At 41.6% G+C, this 16105-nt stretch overlaps 1 protein-coding gene across 8 annotated transcripts in view; it reads left to right on the top strand.

Moving 5' to 3' along the window:
- NPHP1 (nephrocystin 1) overlaps nucleotides 1–16105 on the top strand; it is a 68049-nt gene that overhangs the window by 5635 nt on the left and 46309 nt on the right. For 7 of the 8 annotated variants that reach the window (XM_012173874.5, XM_012173875.5, XM_004006181.6 and 4 more), the window contains exons 3-8: nucleotides 1496–1556; nucleotides 2656–2780; nucleotides 9720–9948; nucleotides 10274–10375; nucleotides 13734–13834; nucleotides 14478–14520. In XM_012173874.5, the coding sequence (XP_012029264.1) occupies nucleotides 1496–1556; nucleotides 2656–2780; nucleotides 9720–9948; nucleotides 10274–10375; nucleotides 13734–13834; nucleotides 14478–14520 (661 nt within the window). The remainder of the gene's footprint in view (nucleotides 1–1495; nucleotides 1557–2655; nucleotides 2781–9719; nucleotides 9949–10273; nucleotides 10376–13733; nucleotides 13835–14477; nucleotides 14521–16105) is intronic. The other variant, XM_060413980.1, reaches the window with a different exon arrangement.

Genomic DNA, 16105 nt, shown 5'->3' with positions numbered 1-16105 from the left:
GGAAGAAATGGCGACCCACTCCAGTGTTTCTGCTGAAAAAATCTCCTGGGTCCTGGCAGGCTACAGTCCATGGGGTTGCAAAGAGTGGGGCCTAACTGAGCAGCCAAGCGTGCACACTGTCCAAGAACATGGACCATCTTCCTGTTTCTTTGAATTATCTTTAGTTTCCTTTATCGTTGTTTTACAGCTCTCAGCATATGTTTCGCCTCCGTGGTCATTTATTCCTGAGAATTTTATTTTTTTAATTTTATTGAAGCATGGTTGATTTATACTGTTGTGTTAATCTCTTCTCTACAGCAAAATGACTCAGTGTCTCACACACACACACACACGCACACACACACACATGCACACACACGCACACACACACGCACACACATTCTTTTTCATATTCTTTTCTGTTACGGTTTGTCACAGGATATCGACTATAGTTCTCTGTGCTATACAGTAGAACCTTACTGTTTATCCATCCTCTATATGATAGTTTGCCTCTGCTAATCCCAAACCCCCAGACCTTCCCTCCCCTCATCCCTTGTCAACCACAAGTCTGTTTCCTGTGTCCGTAAGTCTGTTTCTATATCATAGATATGTTGATTTGTATTATACTTTAGATTCCACATAGAGTATTTTATTTTATTTTCTGATGCAATTTTAAAAGGAATTATTATTTTTACTTTCTCTTTCTGATATTTCATTTTTAGGATAAAGAAACACGACCAATTTCTGCCTGTGAATCTTGTATCCTGCTACCTTGCTGAATTTATCAGTTATAGTAGTTTTTGTGTGGAGTCTTTAGGGTTTTCTATATATAGTATCATGTAATTTGCATACTCTTCTCTTCCAAGTTGGATACCTTTTATTTCTTTGTATTACTTGATTGCTATGACTAGGACTTCCAGTACTATGTTGGAGTGGTGAGAGTGAGCATCCTTGTCTTGTTCCAGAGTTTAGCAGGATGGCTCTCAGCTTTTCAGCGCTGAGTATTGTATTGGCTATGGGTTTGTCATAAGTAGCTTGTATTATGTTGAGATATGTTCCCTCTACACCCGCTTTGGTAAGCGCTTTTATAGTGAATGGATGTTGAATTTTATCAAATGCTCTTTCTGCATTTGTTGAGATGATCACGTGGTTTTGTCTCTTCTTTCTTTGATGAGGCATATCATATTGTCTTCTGGGCTGAATCCTGGGTTTATGGAATTTCAGAGTTATGGAAGCAGTTAAAAGCCCAGTGCTTTCCTTATTTTAGAGCTAGGAGACTGAAGCCCAGAGTCACTTGTCTTCTGAGTTTTGATTATCATACCCCATACCCTAGATCTTGCTGTGAGGATCACCCAAGCTAATGAGTGGAAAGACACTTACATATGAGTTTTTAAACATCATTCATACAATAGAAATTGCCTTGCCTGCTTAAAGACTGAACAAATGATTTTATAAAATAGCTTTTTGGTTATGACACTTAAAAAATCAATATTTTTCTTTCTTTTTGAAAATTTAGATGTATCCAATTAAAACAGGCAATAGATGAAAATAAAAATGCTCTTCAAAAATTAAAAAAAGTAAGTATTATAGTTGGTCACATTACTATTTTATTTTTAATCTGTTTTTACCCAAATATTTTATTAAGTGGGAGTTCCTACCCCTAGAGTGGGTAGGTTCCTGGGTTCATATAAGTGTTAAAATGTGAACCAGGGCCCCAAATACTGAAAAAAGTTCAGCTGTGATGAACTCACCCAGCACTGAGGACTCGGAAGAACTTGGAAGAAGCTATTTTTATTATTGCGTTGTGTAAGTTTTATGTTTTACAGTTTAGAATTATTTTCATTTTAATCACACTGTGGGGAAGTAGATTATTTGGCCCAGAGGGTACAAGGTAGAGAAGCTTCCTGAATCACACAGCAGTTCTGAGATCGGTGACTCTGCAGAAATGGGGGGAACTAACCCCAGGGACAGAGGAACTGGGTGGGCTGCCATCTATGGAGTTGCACAGAGTCGGACACGACTGAAGCGACTTAGCAGCAGCAGCAGCAGCAGAATTTTCTCTTGCCAATTCCATCAGGATCTCCTCTTTTAATATGAGCCTGAACTTGAGCAAAGTGTTCAGGGCCAGAGACTCAGACAGCACTTAGGGTGGAAGGCGCGCAGGAGTCGTCGCCCTGCCTGTGAGTGAGTCTCCTTTACTGCATTGGAGACAGGTGGTTTCTAAGCATCTCTTCCGAATTTCTCCAGGGATGAAAAACTGTAATTCAGGAGACTGACTGACCCTAAATTAGAAACCCTGACCGCTGGGGCTTGCAAAGGTGTAGCGGTTTTCCCAGTGTCTCACTGCCAGCAGGCGACAGAACCTGGACTTGGCACCTGTCTTTTTAACTCCAAAGCCAGTCCTCTGTCTGGAACCTGTCCCTTACTGGCTCTAGAGGGTCTGCAATACCTAGCAACAAAACAAAACAAATTAGAGGTATAACTTTATTATGCCATCTGATTCATGTTCTAGCATAATCTACATTTCTTTTAAGCTTATTTATCTAAGATAGGCATAGTCTCATATTGATATTTGCTTTGTCTTATATCACTTATTGGAGTTTTTTTTCTATTACAATAAATGAAATAAAAATGGAATTTTTTTTTTTAGTGAAGTAGACTTTTATTCTCTCATAGGCTGATGAACCTGCACCTGTGGGAAATTACTATCAGAAGAAAGAAGAGGAGCACAATCTTTTGGATAAGCTTACCCACCAACTGCAGGAGCTTGCTGTGTCCATAAGCAGAGAAAATGTCACTGAGTATGCGCCCTTCCTTTCTTTCTTCCTTTCAAATATGATATCACCAACAGTTTAAATGCTTTATTCAGAATAAAGTTGCATATAGGTAAAACTGTAACAGTATAATCTGTCAACAGTTACTTATTGTACACAGAAGAAAGTGTGAACTCCCAGGAGAGATGTAAAGTAGAAGCCGTAATCTCTCAGGTAATTCATAAGCTAGTTTTGGGAGCGAAATAGAGATGTGAAAAGCTCGGGAAACAGACGTTAGAAAGTAAGGATCATGCCTTTAATGTCAGGGTTGATGTGTAAAAACAAAATTATCTGAATTATCTATTTGCTTATTTCCTCCTTTTATAAATATTCTTTTACAAATGGAAGCAGAAATATGCATTCTTTTCCTGATGGAGTGGATGTTAGTAATAGGCTTTGTAAAGTGGAAAGAAAACTTGATAGTGTAAACAAACCCAATTCATAGGGAGATAAAAAGGGAAAAGTCAACTATTTAGACTCTTCAAATGCTGTTCCCATACTTTTACACTGTATTCTGGGGGAAAAAAACATCAAAGAATATATTATTAGAAGGTTTCTAGAATTTCCATTGATTTCCAGTGCTGAGAAAGACAAAGTGGCTGGTATTGGACTTAACCTTCCTACCAAAGAAACACTGTAGAATCTGGACAAAATATACAGAAGGGCTTTCTGAACTCATTGAGCATCAGCTGAGCAGGGCTGATATCCTTAATACAGAGAGACACAAGAGGTGACTCCTGTATTCACCCAGACCCTCTCCTTGGCGATAGTTTATGGGCTCTGTGTGATGCAGGAAGGTAGATCCCAGACAGGGAGCAGCAATCTCTCTGGGCTCCAGAGATCGAATTCTGGAGTTGCTGGGACCTAGTGGTTCAGTGGTTAAGACTTTACCTTCCAGTGCAGGGAGCTGAGATCCCACATGCCTTGGGGCCAGAACCCCAAAACATAAAACATGAACAGTATTGTAACAGTTTCAGTAAAGACTTTAAAAATGACCCACATAAAAAAGAAAAGGTCTTAAAAGTTCTGGAGTTGCTGAGGCTCCTGGGACATGTGGGGAGAGGGAAAAGACTTTCAGAGAGACCACTCCAGAAATCTGAGGGGACTCCTGGGCTATACAGAGCTAGAATCCAGAAGGCCTGGCAGGAAGCACCTGCTGGGAAACAGAGCTTAAAAGACTCTGGAGGTCACAGAACCCTGGAAAAATGCTGGGGTTCATACCCAGCTAGAGCAGAGAGACCTTGGTGAATGCTTCATGCATCTGGCTAGAGAGCACGTAAGACCCACATCTAGGAGTAAGGAGTACAGAGTACACCCTGGTATTCAAAACTGTGATCTTGAAATACAGACAAAACTGAAGGAACTCTTTCCCAACAAAACCTAAACCAGACCTGAACAGGAAAAAGATAACAGGACAAAATTCACTACTCATTAAAGGATGACAACATAATCTAGAGTCTGTAAATATATCATCCACAATGTGCAGTAATTATTAAAAATAATGACTAGAAATGCAAAAAAAAGTAGGGGAAAATAAATAATAGATAACTAAGCAGTGACAGTCAATAAAAACAGGCCCAGATCTGAGCTAGACGGTAGAGTAACCTGACTGGGATTTTTAAGCAATATGATTAATATGTTAAAGAAAATAGAAGAAAAAATGGGTGAAATGGGAAAAAAAGAATATTTTGAGAGAATTCAAATGTAGAAAATAATCTAATGAACATTCTACAACAGTAAAATATAATACCTGATAGAATAATGGCTGGGAGCTTTCTAAGTCTGATTCAATACATAGCTTCAAAAAGGTCCGAAAATGTCTTATAATGAAGAGAAAAAATAGTCAGTGGAAACCTAGGTGACCCAGATGTGAAAATTAGCACACCAGAACTATCAAAGAACTGTTTTCAGTGTGTTAAGGAATTTGTTGGAGAGATAGGCAGATTGGTTGATTAGAGAGGATCTTAAGGAGAGAAATGAAAACTAATACAGACCAAAAATGGAAACTCTGAACCTAAAAAACACAGTATATAAAAAAAATTTTTTGAATTGGTGGCTTGACAGATAGATACAATAGAGGAAAAGATTAGCGAACCCAAACACTGAGCAATGAAAACCTTTCAAACTCGTGCACAAAAGGAAAAAAAGAATGAGAAGAACAGAACATAGGAATGGTTTAGGACATGGTCACAAGTCACAGCCCACGCGTAACTGAAGTCCCAGAAGGGGCGGAGAGAGAGCATGGAGCTCAGGGAATATGTCAATAAAATTTTAATTGAGATTTTTTAAAAATTATTGATTCAGTGATCCAAGAACCTCAGACAAGCCCAAACAATAAGTATATAGAAACTACACATAGGTGTGTCAGTTAAACTGCTGAAAATGAAACATAATGGAAAATCATAAAAGCAGCCAGGGAAATAAACATGTACAGGCAAACAATTCAAATTAGAGTTGACATCTTGTTAGAAAAAAATACAGGTCAGAGGATAATGCAGTGACATCATAAAAGAATTGAAAGGAAAAAAAAAATCTGCCAACCCAGAATTCTATATAGAGCAAAAGTATCTTTTAGAAATTAAAGTGGAATGGAGACATTTTCAGACAAACAAAAGTTGAGGGAATCTGTCAGACAAGAACTGAGGCATTTGCTATAGGAAGTCCTTCAGGCTAGAAGGAAATAATCCCAGGTGCAAACTTGGATCTGCAAAAAGGAGTGAAGAGCCCTGGTATGTGGGTAAACAGAAAAGACTATTTTTCTTCTCTAAATGTCTTTTAAAAAAAACACTTGATTGTGTAAAGCAAATGTAAATTTGAGAATTTATGATATACAGTCAGTTTTCATTATTTGCAGTAGTTACACCCCACAAAATTGTTGCAGACCCTGAATAGTAAGCACTGGCCTGTAGCTTCTAGGAGAAGCTAGGTTCCTGTGAAACAGTGAACAAAATGTTTTTTGTCAACTGAATAATATACGTCCTTGTTTTTTGTGTGTTTCTGTGTAAAGATACCTTATTCAATGTATATTATTGATTCATTAATATTGAACTCAGCCGACAGCCCTGTAATTTATGCCTGAAGAAATCTAATAATAACACACTAATTTTCTCCATTGGGTATATCACACAGCTTTCTTCTGCTTGGGACCACTACATACCATTTCAGCACGGTGTTTGGGGGCCATTTAAGATAGCATAAGTGGGTTGCAAGTAAAAGATTGGAAAAAGATAGTCCATGCTTACCCTAACCAAAACAAGGTGATGCAGTTGCAGTAATATCAGGGGAAATAGACTCTAAGGTCAAAACTAATTTAATAGAGTAAGACATTTTATAGTAATAAAGGGACTGCTTCAGTAGGAAGAGATTATCCTTAATGTGTAGGCATCTAATAGCTGCTTTACAACATATGAAGCAAAAATTGTCAGCACTACTGGGCAGCTGACAATATAATCCACAAACTTTAACCCCCTAATTAAAAATGTATTTGTAGGACACTGTATCCCACTAGGTAATGCACATCTCTTCCAAGTGCATATATAACAGTAACCAAAATGAATCTTAAGGGACCATAAAGCAATTGTCAACAAATGTCGGAGGACTGAAATCATGCAGCAGTTTTGGTGACTTGGAATTACGTTAAAGCTCAGTGACGATCCAACACTAATGCCACGGTGAATGTCAACTGCATCTCAGTTAAGGAAGGAAAACTCAAATGACAGAGAAATGAATAAAAATCTCCAAATGTTTGCAAATTAAATCACACATTTCTGGGACTTCCCTGGTAGCTCAGTGGTTAAGAATCTGCCGTGTAACACAGGGGATGTGGGATTAATTCCTGGTCGGGGAACTAAGATTTCATATGCTCCAGAGCCCACGTGCCTCAGCAAAAGGTCCCATATAGCATGACAAAGTATTCCATGTGCCTAAACTAAGACCCAATGCAGCCAAATAAATAAATAATTAAAAAAGAATCACATACTTCTATATAACCTAAAGAGCAAAGAAAATATTACAATGGAAAACTAAATATTTTGAATAATAAAAATGCAGTTGTGGGCTGCAGCTAAAGCAGTGCTTGGAGGGAAATTTATGGCTTTAAGTGCAACATTTAGAAAATAAGAAAAGTTGAAAATCATCTACTAAAGTTTCCAACTGAAGAAGCCAGAAAACGAACAGCAAATTAAACCCAGGGAAAACAGAAATAAGGAAAAAATAAAAATAAGAGAGAAAACTGAATAATATACTGACATATAGTGGATAAAATCAATAAGCCAAAAGTTAGTTCTTTAGAAAAAGTAATTAAATGAGTAAATTCCTAGCAAGACTGATCAAGAAAAGAGAAAGGGAAAACACTAGCAAAAAACAAGGATGAAAATTAGCCACTCAGAGCCTACAGAAATTTAAAAGATACTGTGAAGATGCTATGAAAAACTTTATGCCAATAAATTTGAAAATACAGATGAAATAAGTCCCTTGAAAAATAAAATGTACTCAAATTGACATAAGATAAATAGAAAATCTTAATAATCCTACCAAAATATCTACTAAAAAAGTTGAATGCATAATTAAAACCCTTTCCACAGAATAAATCCTCAGGTTGTTTCACTGACACAAATTTCTGCAGCAATTCAGTAAGACATAGTACCAGTATTATGAAATCTTTCCAGAGAACAAAAAAAGAAACATTTCCAAATCATTTTATGAGCATTATGAAAAGTGAAAGTGTTAGTCGCTCAGCTGTGTCCAACTCTTTGTGACCCGTTGGACAGTAGCCCGTCAGGCTTCTCTGTCCACGGGATTTCCCAAGCAAGAATGCTGGCTGCTACTGCTAAGTCACTTTAGTCGTGTCCGACTCTGTGCGACCCCATAGACGACAGCCTATCAGGCTCCTCTGTCCCTGGGATTCTCCAGGCAAGAACACTGGAGCGGGTTGCCATTTCCTTCTCCAAAGAATACTGGAGTGAGTAGCTATTCCCTTCTCCAGGAGATCTTCCTGACCCAGAGATCGAATCTGGGTCTCCCACATCACAGGCTGATTCTTTACCATCTGAGCCACCAGGGAAGCTCAATATCAAGACATGATAAAAATATTATAAATAGAAAGCCATAATGAACAAATGCACAAACTCAATATAAAGTGTTAGCAAATAAAATCCAGCGCACATAAAAAGGACAGTACATCACGACTAAGTGGGATTTATTCTAGAATGCAAGATTAATTTAGCATTTATTTTTACTTACTTGCTGTGCCGGGTCTTGGTTGCAGCACTCGGGGAGCTTTGGTCTTCCTTGTGGTGTGCTCTCAGTTGCAGCGTGTGAAATCTATTACTAGTTCCCCCACCTGGGATCAAACCTCGGCACCGTGCGTTGGGAACACCCCAGTGGACCACCAGGGAAGTCCCTGCAAGATTAGATCAACACTGAAAAAATCAGTAATTGAAATTTACTGTATTAGCATAATAAGAGTCAGTTGGCTAGTTTTATGGTTAGCAATGACTATTTGCTTCAAAGTTTTGTTAGTCGCTCTGTCCTGTCCATTGTGTCCGTCTTGTCCAGACTCTTTGAGACCCCACAAACTGTGGCCCACCAGGCTTCTCTGTCCATGGGATTCTCCAGGCAAGAATCCTGGAGTGGTTGCCACGCCCTCCTCCAGGGGATCTTCCCGACCCAGGGACTGAACCCAGGTCTCTTATGTCTCCTGCACTGGCCAGCAGGCTCTTTACCACTAGCACCACCTGGGAAGCCCGGTCCTTTCCTGCTTTGCCCAAAATTCTGTCTTTCCATTTGGCACCGATATTCAGAGAAGCTGAGCTTCAGGCTTCCTTAGTTTATATATTTCATGCCTCACTTTTAATAACCATCTTTGTGTTTAGCCTTTCTTCCAGTCTCCGTGGAGCGTGATTATCTTTCTCAGAGCAGGTCAGATCACACCCTTCCCTGCCTTCATTTTTAGGGAACACCTTCAAGATAAAGCTCACATGGGCTGCATTTTGCTCATCTCTTGTCCACCTCATCTCTTGCTCATTTCTCCCAGGCCTCTTCCCACCATTCATGAGCTACTTGAGGTTCCCTCTTTTCCAGCCTTCTTCCTCCACTCCTTTCCCTACCTTCTTACCCACCCCCCGCCCCTTTACCTGATTAACTTCAGCTCATCCATCAAGTCCTAATTCTAAGCCTTTCCTGATCCCCACCCGTGCAGTCCTGGTTAGGTGCCCATCTTGTGTGTTTCCTTAACACGCCCTGTTTACCTCTGCCGCAGTATCTGTTGAACTATATTGAAAGTATCTGTCTGCTAGGTTGCCTCACTGTTCTCCTGGAGGACAGAGAATTGTCTGATTTACCTTTGTTTCCACTGTGTCTGACGTGGAAACTGACAGGTAACATCATGATCATCGTCACTGCCAACTTTTATCGGGAGCTTGCTGTGGTCAGACACTGTTGTAAACACTTTGCAAGTTTGTAACTCCTCCAATCTTCGTGAGGACCTTATGAAGCAGGTTCTGTTATTATCTCTACTTTACCAATGAGAAATGGAGAGTCTAAAAGAAATGTACCCAAGACCAATCAACGAAGAGGAGATAGAACCCGAACTTCATCTCAGAATCCATGCTCTAACCACCGTGCCGTGATGCTCAAGCAGCATTTGCTGAACGGATGAATCCAGGACTTAAATTCAAGTCTCCTGGCCTCAAGACCGGCACTTGCTCCACCATGTCAACACATTCCTCAGATATTTTAACTCCTTCATTACTCTCAGGTCGCATGTTCTTTGCTAGATGGTAAAGACTGTTAGTTGTACTTTCCCTTTTTTTTTTTTTTTAAAGTTTGCCTGTTATAAATAGGGGCCAGTTCTTTGGTATGTAGAAGTTATACGTGATCTGTTCTTCTGCATCATTTCTAGTGATCCTCATCAATTATTTTTTGCAGAACTGGGGCACTCACTGAAAGAGAGGAAGAGGAGAATTCTGCTGAAGAAGATGAGGAAGAAGACGAAGACGACGAAGAAGAAAGTGAAGAAAGTAGGGGCGAGGATGAAGAAGCAGAAGAGGAAGAGGAAGAGAAACAGGAAGGTGAATCTCACCCAGAGGCCACGAGCGGAGAATACATCGCTCTTGGAGATTTTATGGCTCAGCAAGTGGGAGACCTCACATTTAAAGTAAGTGGGAACAAACCGGAAGCGAACCTAAGGATAAATTTGCATACCTAACAGAGTAAGAAGACTCTACCTGTACATCTGGATTAGAGAGTCCTGATACTAACTTTTTAAAGACTCAGTCTGTTTAAATAAAATAAGTGACAGTTACGATTTACAAGCAGTAGTCATAAAATTCTGTTATCAGAGCTACCTGGTAGTAAAATGGTAAGAAAAAAAGAAGAGTAGATGCTCCTCTGGTTTTGAAAATACAATAGTTTTAATGTTGATAATTCTGAGCTTAGGGGTAAATTCTAATTAAAACATTTTACTTTTATTTTGCCTTAAGAAAGGAGAAATTCTCTGTATAATCAAAAAAAACTCTGATGGTTGGTGGATGGCTAAGAACGCCAAAGGAAACAAAGGCCTTATTCCTAAAACCTACTTGGAGGTCAGTCTTTTTTGTTTGTTCCTTCCTTTAAGACTTTTTTTTCCCATTTATAATAAAACACTAAGTTGTACTCTTTGATCAATTGGCTAGTGAATGACTTAAGATATAGAATTTGCTTCAGTTTTGGAGGATCAGAGCATGAGAAAAATTGGGGGCTTCCCTGGTGGCTCAGTGGTAAAAGAATCTGCCTGCCGATCCAGAAGACACGGGTTTGATCCTGGGTTGGGAAGATTGCCTGAAGAAGGAAATGGCAACTCACTCCAGTGTTCTTGCCTGGGAAATCCCGTGGACAGAGGAGCCTGGCGGGCTACAGGCCATGGGGCCACAAAGAGTCGGACACGACTTAGTGACTCAGCAGTGATTTCAGTGGTCCGCTCTTATGCAGGTGAGCCCTAGCACACTGAGTGACTGCGCAGTAAGCGCGGCGGTCTGCTCGTATGCCGGTGAGCTCTAGAGTGTCGTCGCACACTGAAGATGCTCTGTGGGTTCGTGTCGATCATAAAAATGAGTAGACATTTATTTTCTGCTGTGAAAGAAAACTGCAGTTAACTTTGTCTTACGTTCCACAAATACATGATCCTTTACTAAGATGTGAGCCTAGTGTATATGCGTGTTGACCGTCTAGTTCTTTCTTATTTCATAAGATGGCATGGTCATTTGCTGTCCAGTGTATATGGATCAGTGCTGTTCAGGAGAAGTATAATGCAAACCACAAGTGTAATTAGAAATTTTTTAGTAACCACGCTGAGATGTCTTGTTTTCCCTCATACCACTTCTGACACTAGCTGCGTGAGGGTTTGTTTTTTTTTTGACTCCAAATACATGTTGTTTTCCACACTGTTTCTTTGAAGCCAACCAGGTGTCCAGCAATGCAGTTCAACTCTAGCACTAACTCCTGGACTTAGCACAGACCCCACAAGATAAGGGCACAGCCCGCAAGACTGCCCTACTCTGGGGACTTCCCTGGTGGTCCAGTGGTTGAGAGTCTGCCTGCCAATGCCGGGGATGCAGGCTCAAGCTAAGCCTCAACTTATATTTAAGTTATATATAACTTATATGTAAAGTAGACCACAACTACTTAACCCACACTTGTGAACCTGGAAACCGAATCTGCCGAGGGCCCGTGCCCTGCAACGAGAGGACCCACCAGTGAGGAGCCTGCACACTGCACGGAGAGATTAGCCCTCGCTCACAGTGAAGACACAGCACAGCCAAGATTCAGTCAATCGATGAATCAATCAGTAAATAAAATATTTTTAAAATTGCTTGGACAGAGGAGCCTGGCAGGCTCCTTCATGAGGTCGCAAAGAGTTAGACGCAGCTGAGCAGAGCAGCAGCAGCAGTCCATACCTAGAAGTGACATTCGTGGGAGCTCGGGTTAGCGTCCATTATGAGCTGAAGATCTCTGAAATCGCGGCCCACGTAAGGCAGACGCACATTTCTCTTGTGTGCGGAGGAAGTGCGGAGATGGGCAGTCAAGGCATGGCAAGGCCCTGCCTCCTGTTTTACTCGGGGTTCCCTGGTGGCTCAGTGGTAAAGAATCCACCTGCCAATGCAGGAGACACAGGGTGGATCCCCGGGTCAGGAAGATTCCCTGGGGAAGGAAATGGCCACTCACTCCCACGGACAGAGGAGCCTGGTGGGCTACAGTCCATAGCGTAGCAAAACACTCTGACATGACAGCGATTAAACAACAAAGCAATATTTTGCTCTGTGGTTAGGTGCCATCAGCTCTCCCTAGGGCTGTTATCTCTAGGTTGGCAGCTATATCTTTTAACAATTCCAAGCAGGGAGAGAGAAGTGAGGAAGAAGTCAAAAGGCAAGAGCTGCAGTCTTTTATAAAAGGTTTCCTGGAAGTTACACAAAAAGCTTCCAGTTATATCTCCTGGACCAGCTTTAGTTTCTTGACAACACCTAGCTGTGAGGAGGGCTTGGAAAATGTACTTTTCTTAGGTTGCGTGCATGCTCAGTTATGTCTGAATCTTTGCAACTCCATGGACTGTACCCTATCAAGCTCCCCGTCTGTGGGCTTTCCCAGGCAAGGATACTGGAGTGGGTTGCCATTTCCTTCTCCAGGGGATCTTTCCGACCCAGGGATCGAACCCACGTCTCTCCTTCATTGGCAGGAGGATTCTTTACCACTGAGGCACCTGGGAAGCCCCTTTTAGCTTGATTCATTGCTATAATCAGGGACTCTTGGAAAAGAAGAAACTGCATTGGGATCAGTCTGCAGGAACCTTGTCGCATTATTCCCCTTAAATTCCTAGATGCTCATTGCTGCCGACAGGGGTTTACACCTTGGTATTTTGGTCAAATTTGCCATTTTGCAAATTAGGAAAGTTATTCTTCTTTGGACTCCCACCAGCAGCAGCTGAGAATGTCTGTCTGTCTGCACACTTGCCACTGATGGTTGTCATCAGTCTTTTGCCAGAGTGACGACCGAGAACAGAGGGGCTCACGATTGTTTTTTACTTGTGTTTATTGTATTGCTAGTGAGGTTGAGTGTCATCTCATTTGCTTTATTTATTTCTATTTCTATTTATTCTTTGAAAATTGCCTTTTAAATTCATTTTTCAAAGGGATTTTTGAAAACTGTATTGCTTTGGAAGAGTTTTTGTATTATCTTCATAATAAGGATATTAAGCCTTGGAAACTTGAGGCAGATATCGTCTTTGTTGACTTTCACCCAGACTTACTTTTAGGTAGTTAAGTCTGTCAGTGTTCCACTTATGAGCTGTGGTTTTGCTTTCATGAGTGGGAGGGCTTCCCCCATCTCAAGATTGTTTTCTTCTAACACTTCTGTAGTTCTTTTATTTATATCTTTTCTTCTTTTTTTACATTTGAATCAGTTCCATCTGGCACTTACGTTGAGTAAACTTGTTCTCTACCTTTATCCTTGTACTTTTTTCAAATAATGACATCATTATTTGAGCTTTTATCCACTGATTTTTGATACGTCTGTCATATACTAAACCCCTGCTGCTGCTACTGCTGCTAAGTCACTTCAGTCGTGTCTGACTCTGTGTGACCCCATAGACGGCAGCCCACCAGGCTCCCCCATCCCTGGGGTTCTCCAGGCAAGAACACTGGAGTGGGTTGCCATTTCCTTCTCCAATGCATGAAAGTGAAAAATGAAAGTGAAGTCACTCAGTCGTGTCCGACTCCCAGCGACCCCATGGACTGCAGCCCACCAGGCTCCTCCATCCATGGGATTTTCCAGGCAAGAGCACTGGAGTGGGGTGCCATTGCCTTCTCCGATACTAAACCCCTACTTACACTCAGATCTTTCTGAAAGTACATTTATTGGTTGATTTTCCCATTAGGTAAAAGGCACTTCACATTTCATATTATTTTCCAGCCCTATAATAAAGAAGAAGGTCAAGAATCAAGTGAAGAAGGCAGTGAAGAGGATACAGAGGTAGGGGATGAAACCGCAGAAGGAGCAGAGGCCAAGCCAAGGTAAAAGGGTGTGAGCGGACGCAAAGTGGGTTCACGAGATGCTTCATTTGTTTATCTTTACTGTTATAAATAATGGAAGAATTTCTTGTAATGGGAACAACTTATAGTTTGGGAGCTTTTTCATTAGCATTTGCTTAAAGGTTATTACAACTTTAAATTTGTGGTTACTTTGAGCAGTGATATTATTCTTAGTTTCATGTAGGCAGTGTTAGATTGTCAGAAGATACAATGATATACTTTGTTCTTTGATTAATGAAGTTCTCTGATTGAGTGAGGAGAAGACAATGGCACCCCACTCCAGTACTCTTGCCTGGAAAATCCCATGAACAAAGGAGCCTGGTGGGCTGCAGTCCATGGGGTCACGAAGAGTCGGACACGACTGAGCGACTTCACTTTCACTTTTCACTTTCATGCATTGAAGAAGGAAATGGCAACCCACTCTAGTGTTCTTGCCTGGAGAATCCCAGAGACGGGGAGCCTGGTGGGCTGCCGTCTATGGGGTCGCACAGAGTCGGACCCGACTGCAGCGACGCAGCAGCAGCAGCAGCAGCAGCAGCAGCAGCAGCAGCAGCAGCAGCAGCAGCTGATTGAGTGAACAGGCATAAGCTTTCTGTGCACTCACCTACCCACCCTGTCTCCCTAGAGCCGATTCTCACTGGAGTGCTGTCCGGAAGGCCATCTCAGAGGTTGGTATCTCCTGTCTTATTAGTGGGGCTTCCCTGGTGGCTCAGTGGGAATCTGCCTGCAATGCAGGAGACGTGTGTTCTATCCCTGGGTTGGGGTGATCCTCTGGAGAAGGGCATAGCAACCCACTCCAGTATTCTTGCCTGGAGAATCCCATGGACAGAGGAGCCTGGCGGACTGTAGTCCATAGGGTGATAAAGAGTCGGACACGACCGAGCGACTAACGCTTGCCCTTTTCACTTCATCTTATTAATAACGCCTCATGTTGTTACCGAATAGTTTTGGTAAGAGTTCAGATTCAAAACAACTTTAAATGAAAGCGTTGGATCTTAAGTGGGTACAGGGCCTGGAATGCACGTAACATGAAAACGTACCTCTGGTTTAGCAAGTCTCTACTCCGAGTAGCGTTTCCCATTAGGTCTTTTCTGTTCAGAAGGGTAGATTTGAGGGCTTGGAAATGTCTCACTTTGATTCTGCTTGAATTTTCTGTCATTTGGGTAAAGACAATTGTTAAATTTTAGTTTTGTAACATTTAAAAATTCCAAAAAGCTCAAAAAAGTAAGAAACTACCCATAATCCTGTCATTTAAAAAGTTACATAATGAAATGAAACTCCACTCCTTCCATAAGTAATCACCACTAACCATTTAGTCAATGTATCCTTTCTGGGGTTTTCACTTTACTTATCGCTTATGGACACGGGTGCGTGTGCACATGCGTGTGTGTTGTTATTGTTTATGGACATGGGTGCGTGTGCACATGCGTGTGTGTTATCATTTATGGACACGGGTGTGTGTGCACATGCGTGTGTGTTATTGTTTATGGACATGGGTGCGTGTGCACATGCGTGTGTGTTATTGTTTATGGACATGGGTGCGTGTGCACATGCGTGTGTGTTATCATTTATGGACACGGGTGTGTGTGCACATGCGTGTGTGTTATTGTTTATGGACATGGGTGCGTGTGCACATGCGTGTGTGTTATGGACATGGGTGCGTGTGCACATGTGTGTGCGTTATCGTTTATGGACATGGGTGCGTGTGCACATGCGTGTGTGTTATTGTTTATGGACATGGGTGCGTGTGCACATGTGTGTGTGTTATTATCGTTTATGGACATGGGTGCGTGTGCACATGCGTGTGTGTTATCGTTTATGGACATGGGTGCGTGTGCACATGCGTGTGTGTTATTATCGTTTATGGACATGGGTGCGTGTGCACATGCGTGTGTGTTATTGTTTATGGACATGGGTGCGTGTGCACATGCGTGTGTGTTATTATCGTTTATGGACATGGGTGCGTGTGCACATGCGTGTGTGTTATTATCGTTTATGGACATGGGTGCGTGTGCACATGCGTGTATGTCGTTTATGGACATGGGTGCGTGTGCACATACGTGTGTGTTGTCGTTTATGGACACGGGTGCGTGTGCACATGCGTGTGTGTTGTCGTTTATGGACACGGGTGCGTGTGCACATGCGTGTGTGTTATCGTTTATGGACACGGGTGCGTGTGCACATGCGTGTGTGTTGTCGTTTATGGACACGGGTGCGTGTGCACATGCGTGTGTGTTATTGTTTATGGACATG

This window comes from Ovis aries, chromosome 3 (genome assembly GCF_016772045.2).
Source record: "Ovis aries strain OAR_USU_Benz2616 breed Rambouillet chromosome 3, ARS-UI_Ramb_v3.0, whole genome shotgun sequence".
Lineage (NCBI taxonomy): Eukaryota > Metazoa > Chordata > Mammalia > Artiodactyla > Bovidae > Ovis > Ovis aries.
The sequence above is the reverse complement of the archived record's forward strand: the minus strand, read 5'-3'. Positions and strand labels throughout refer to the sequence as shown.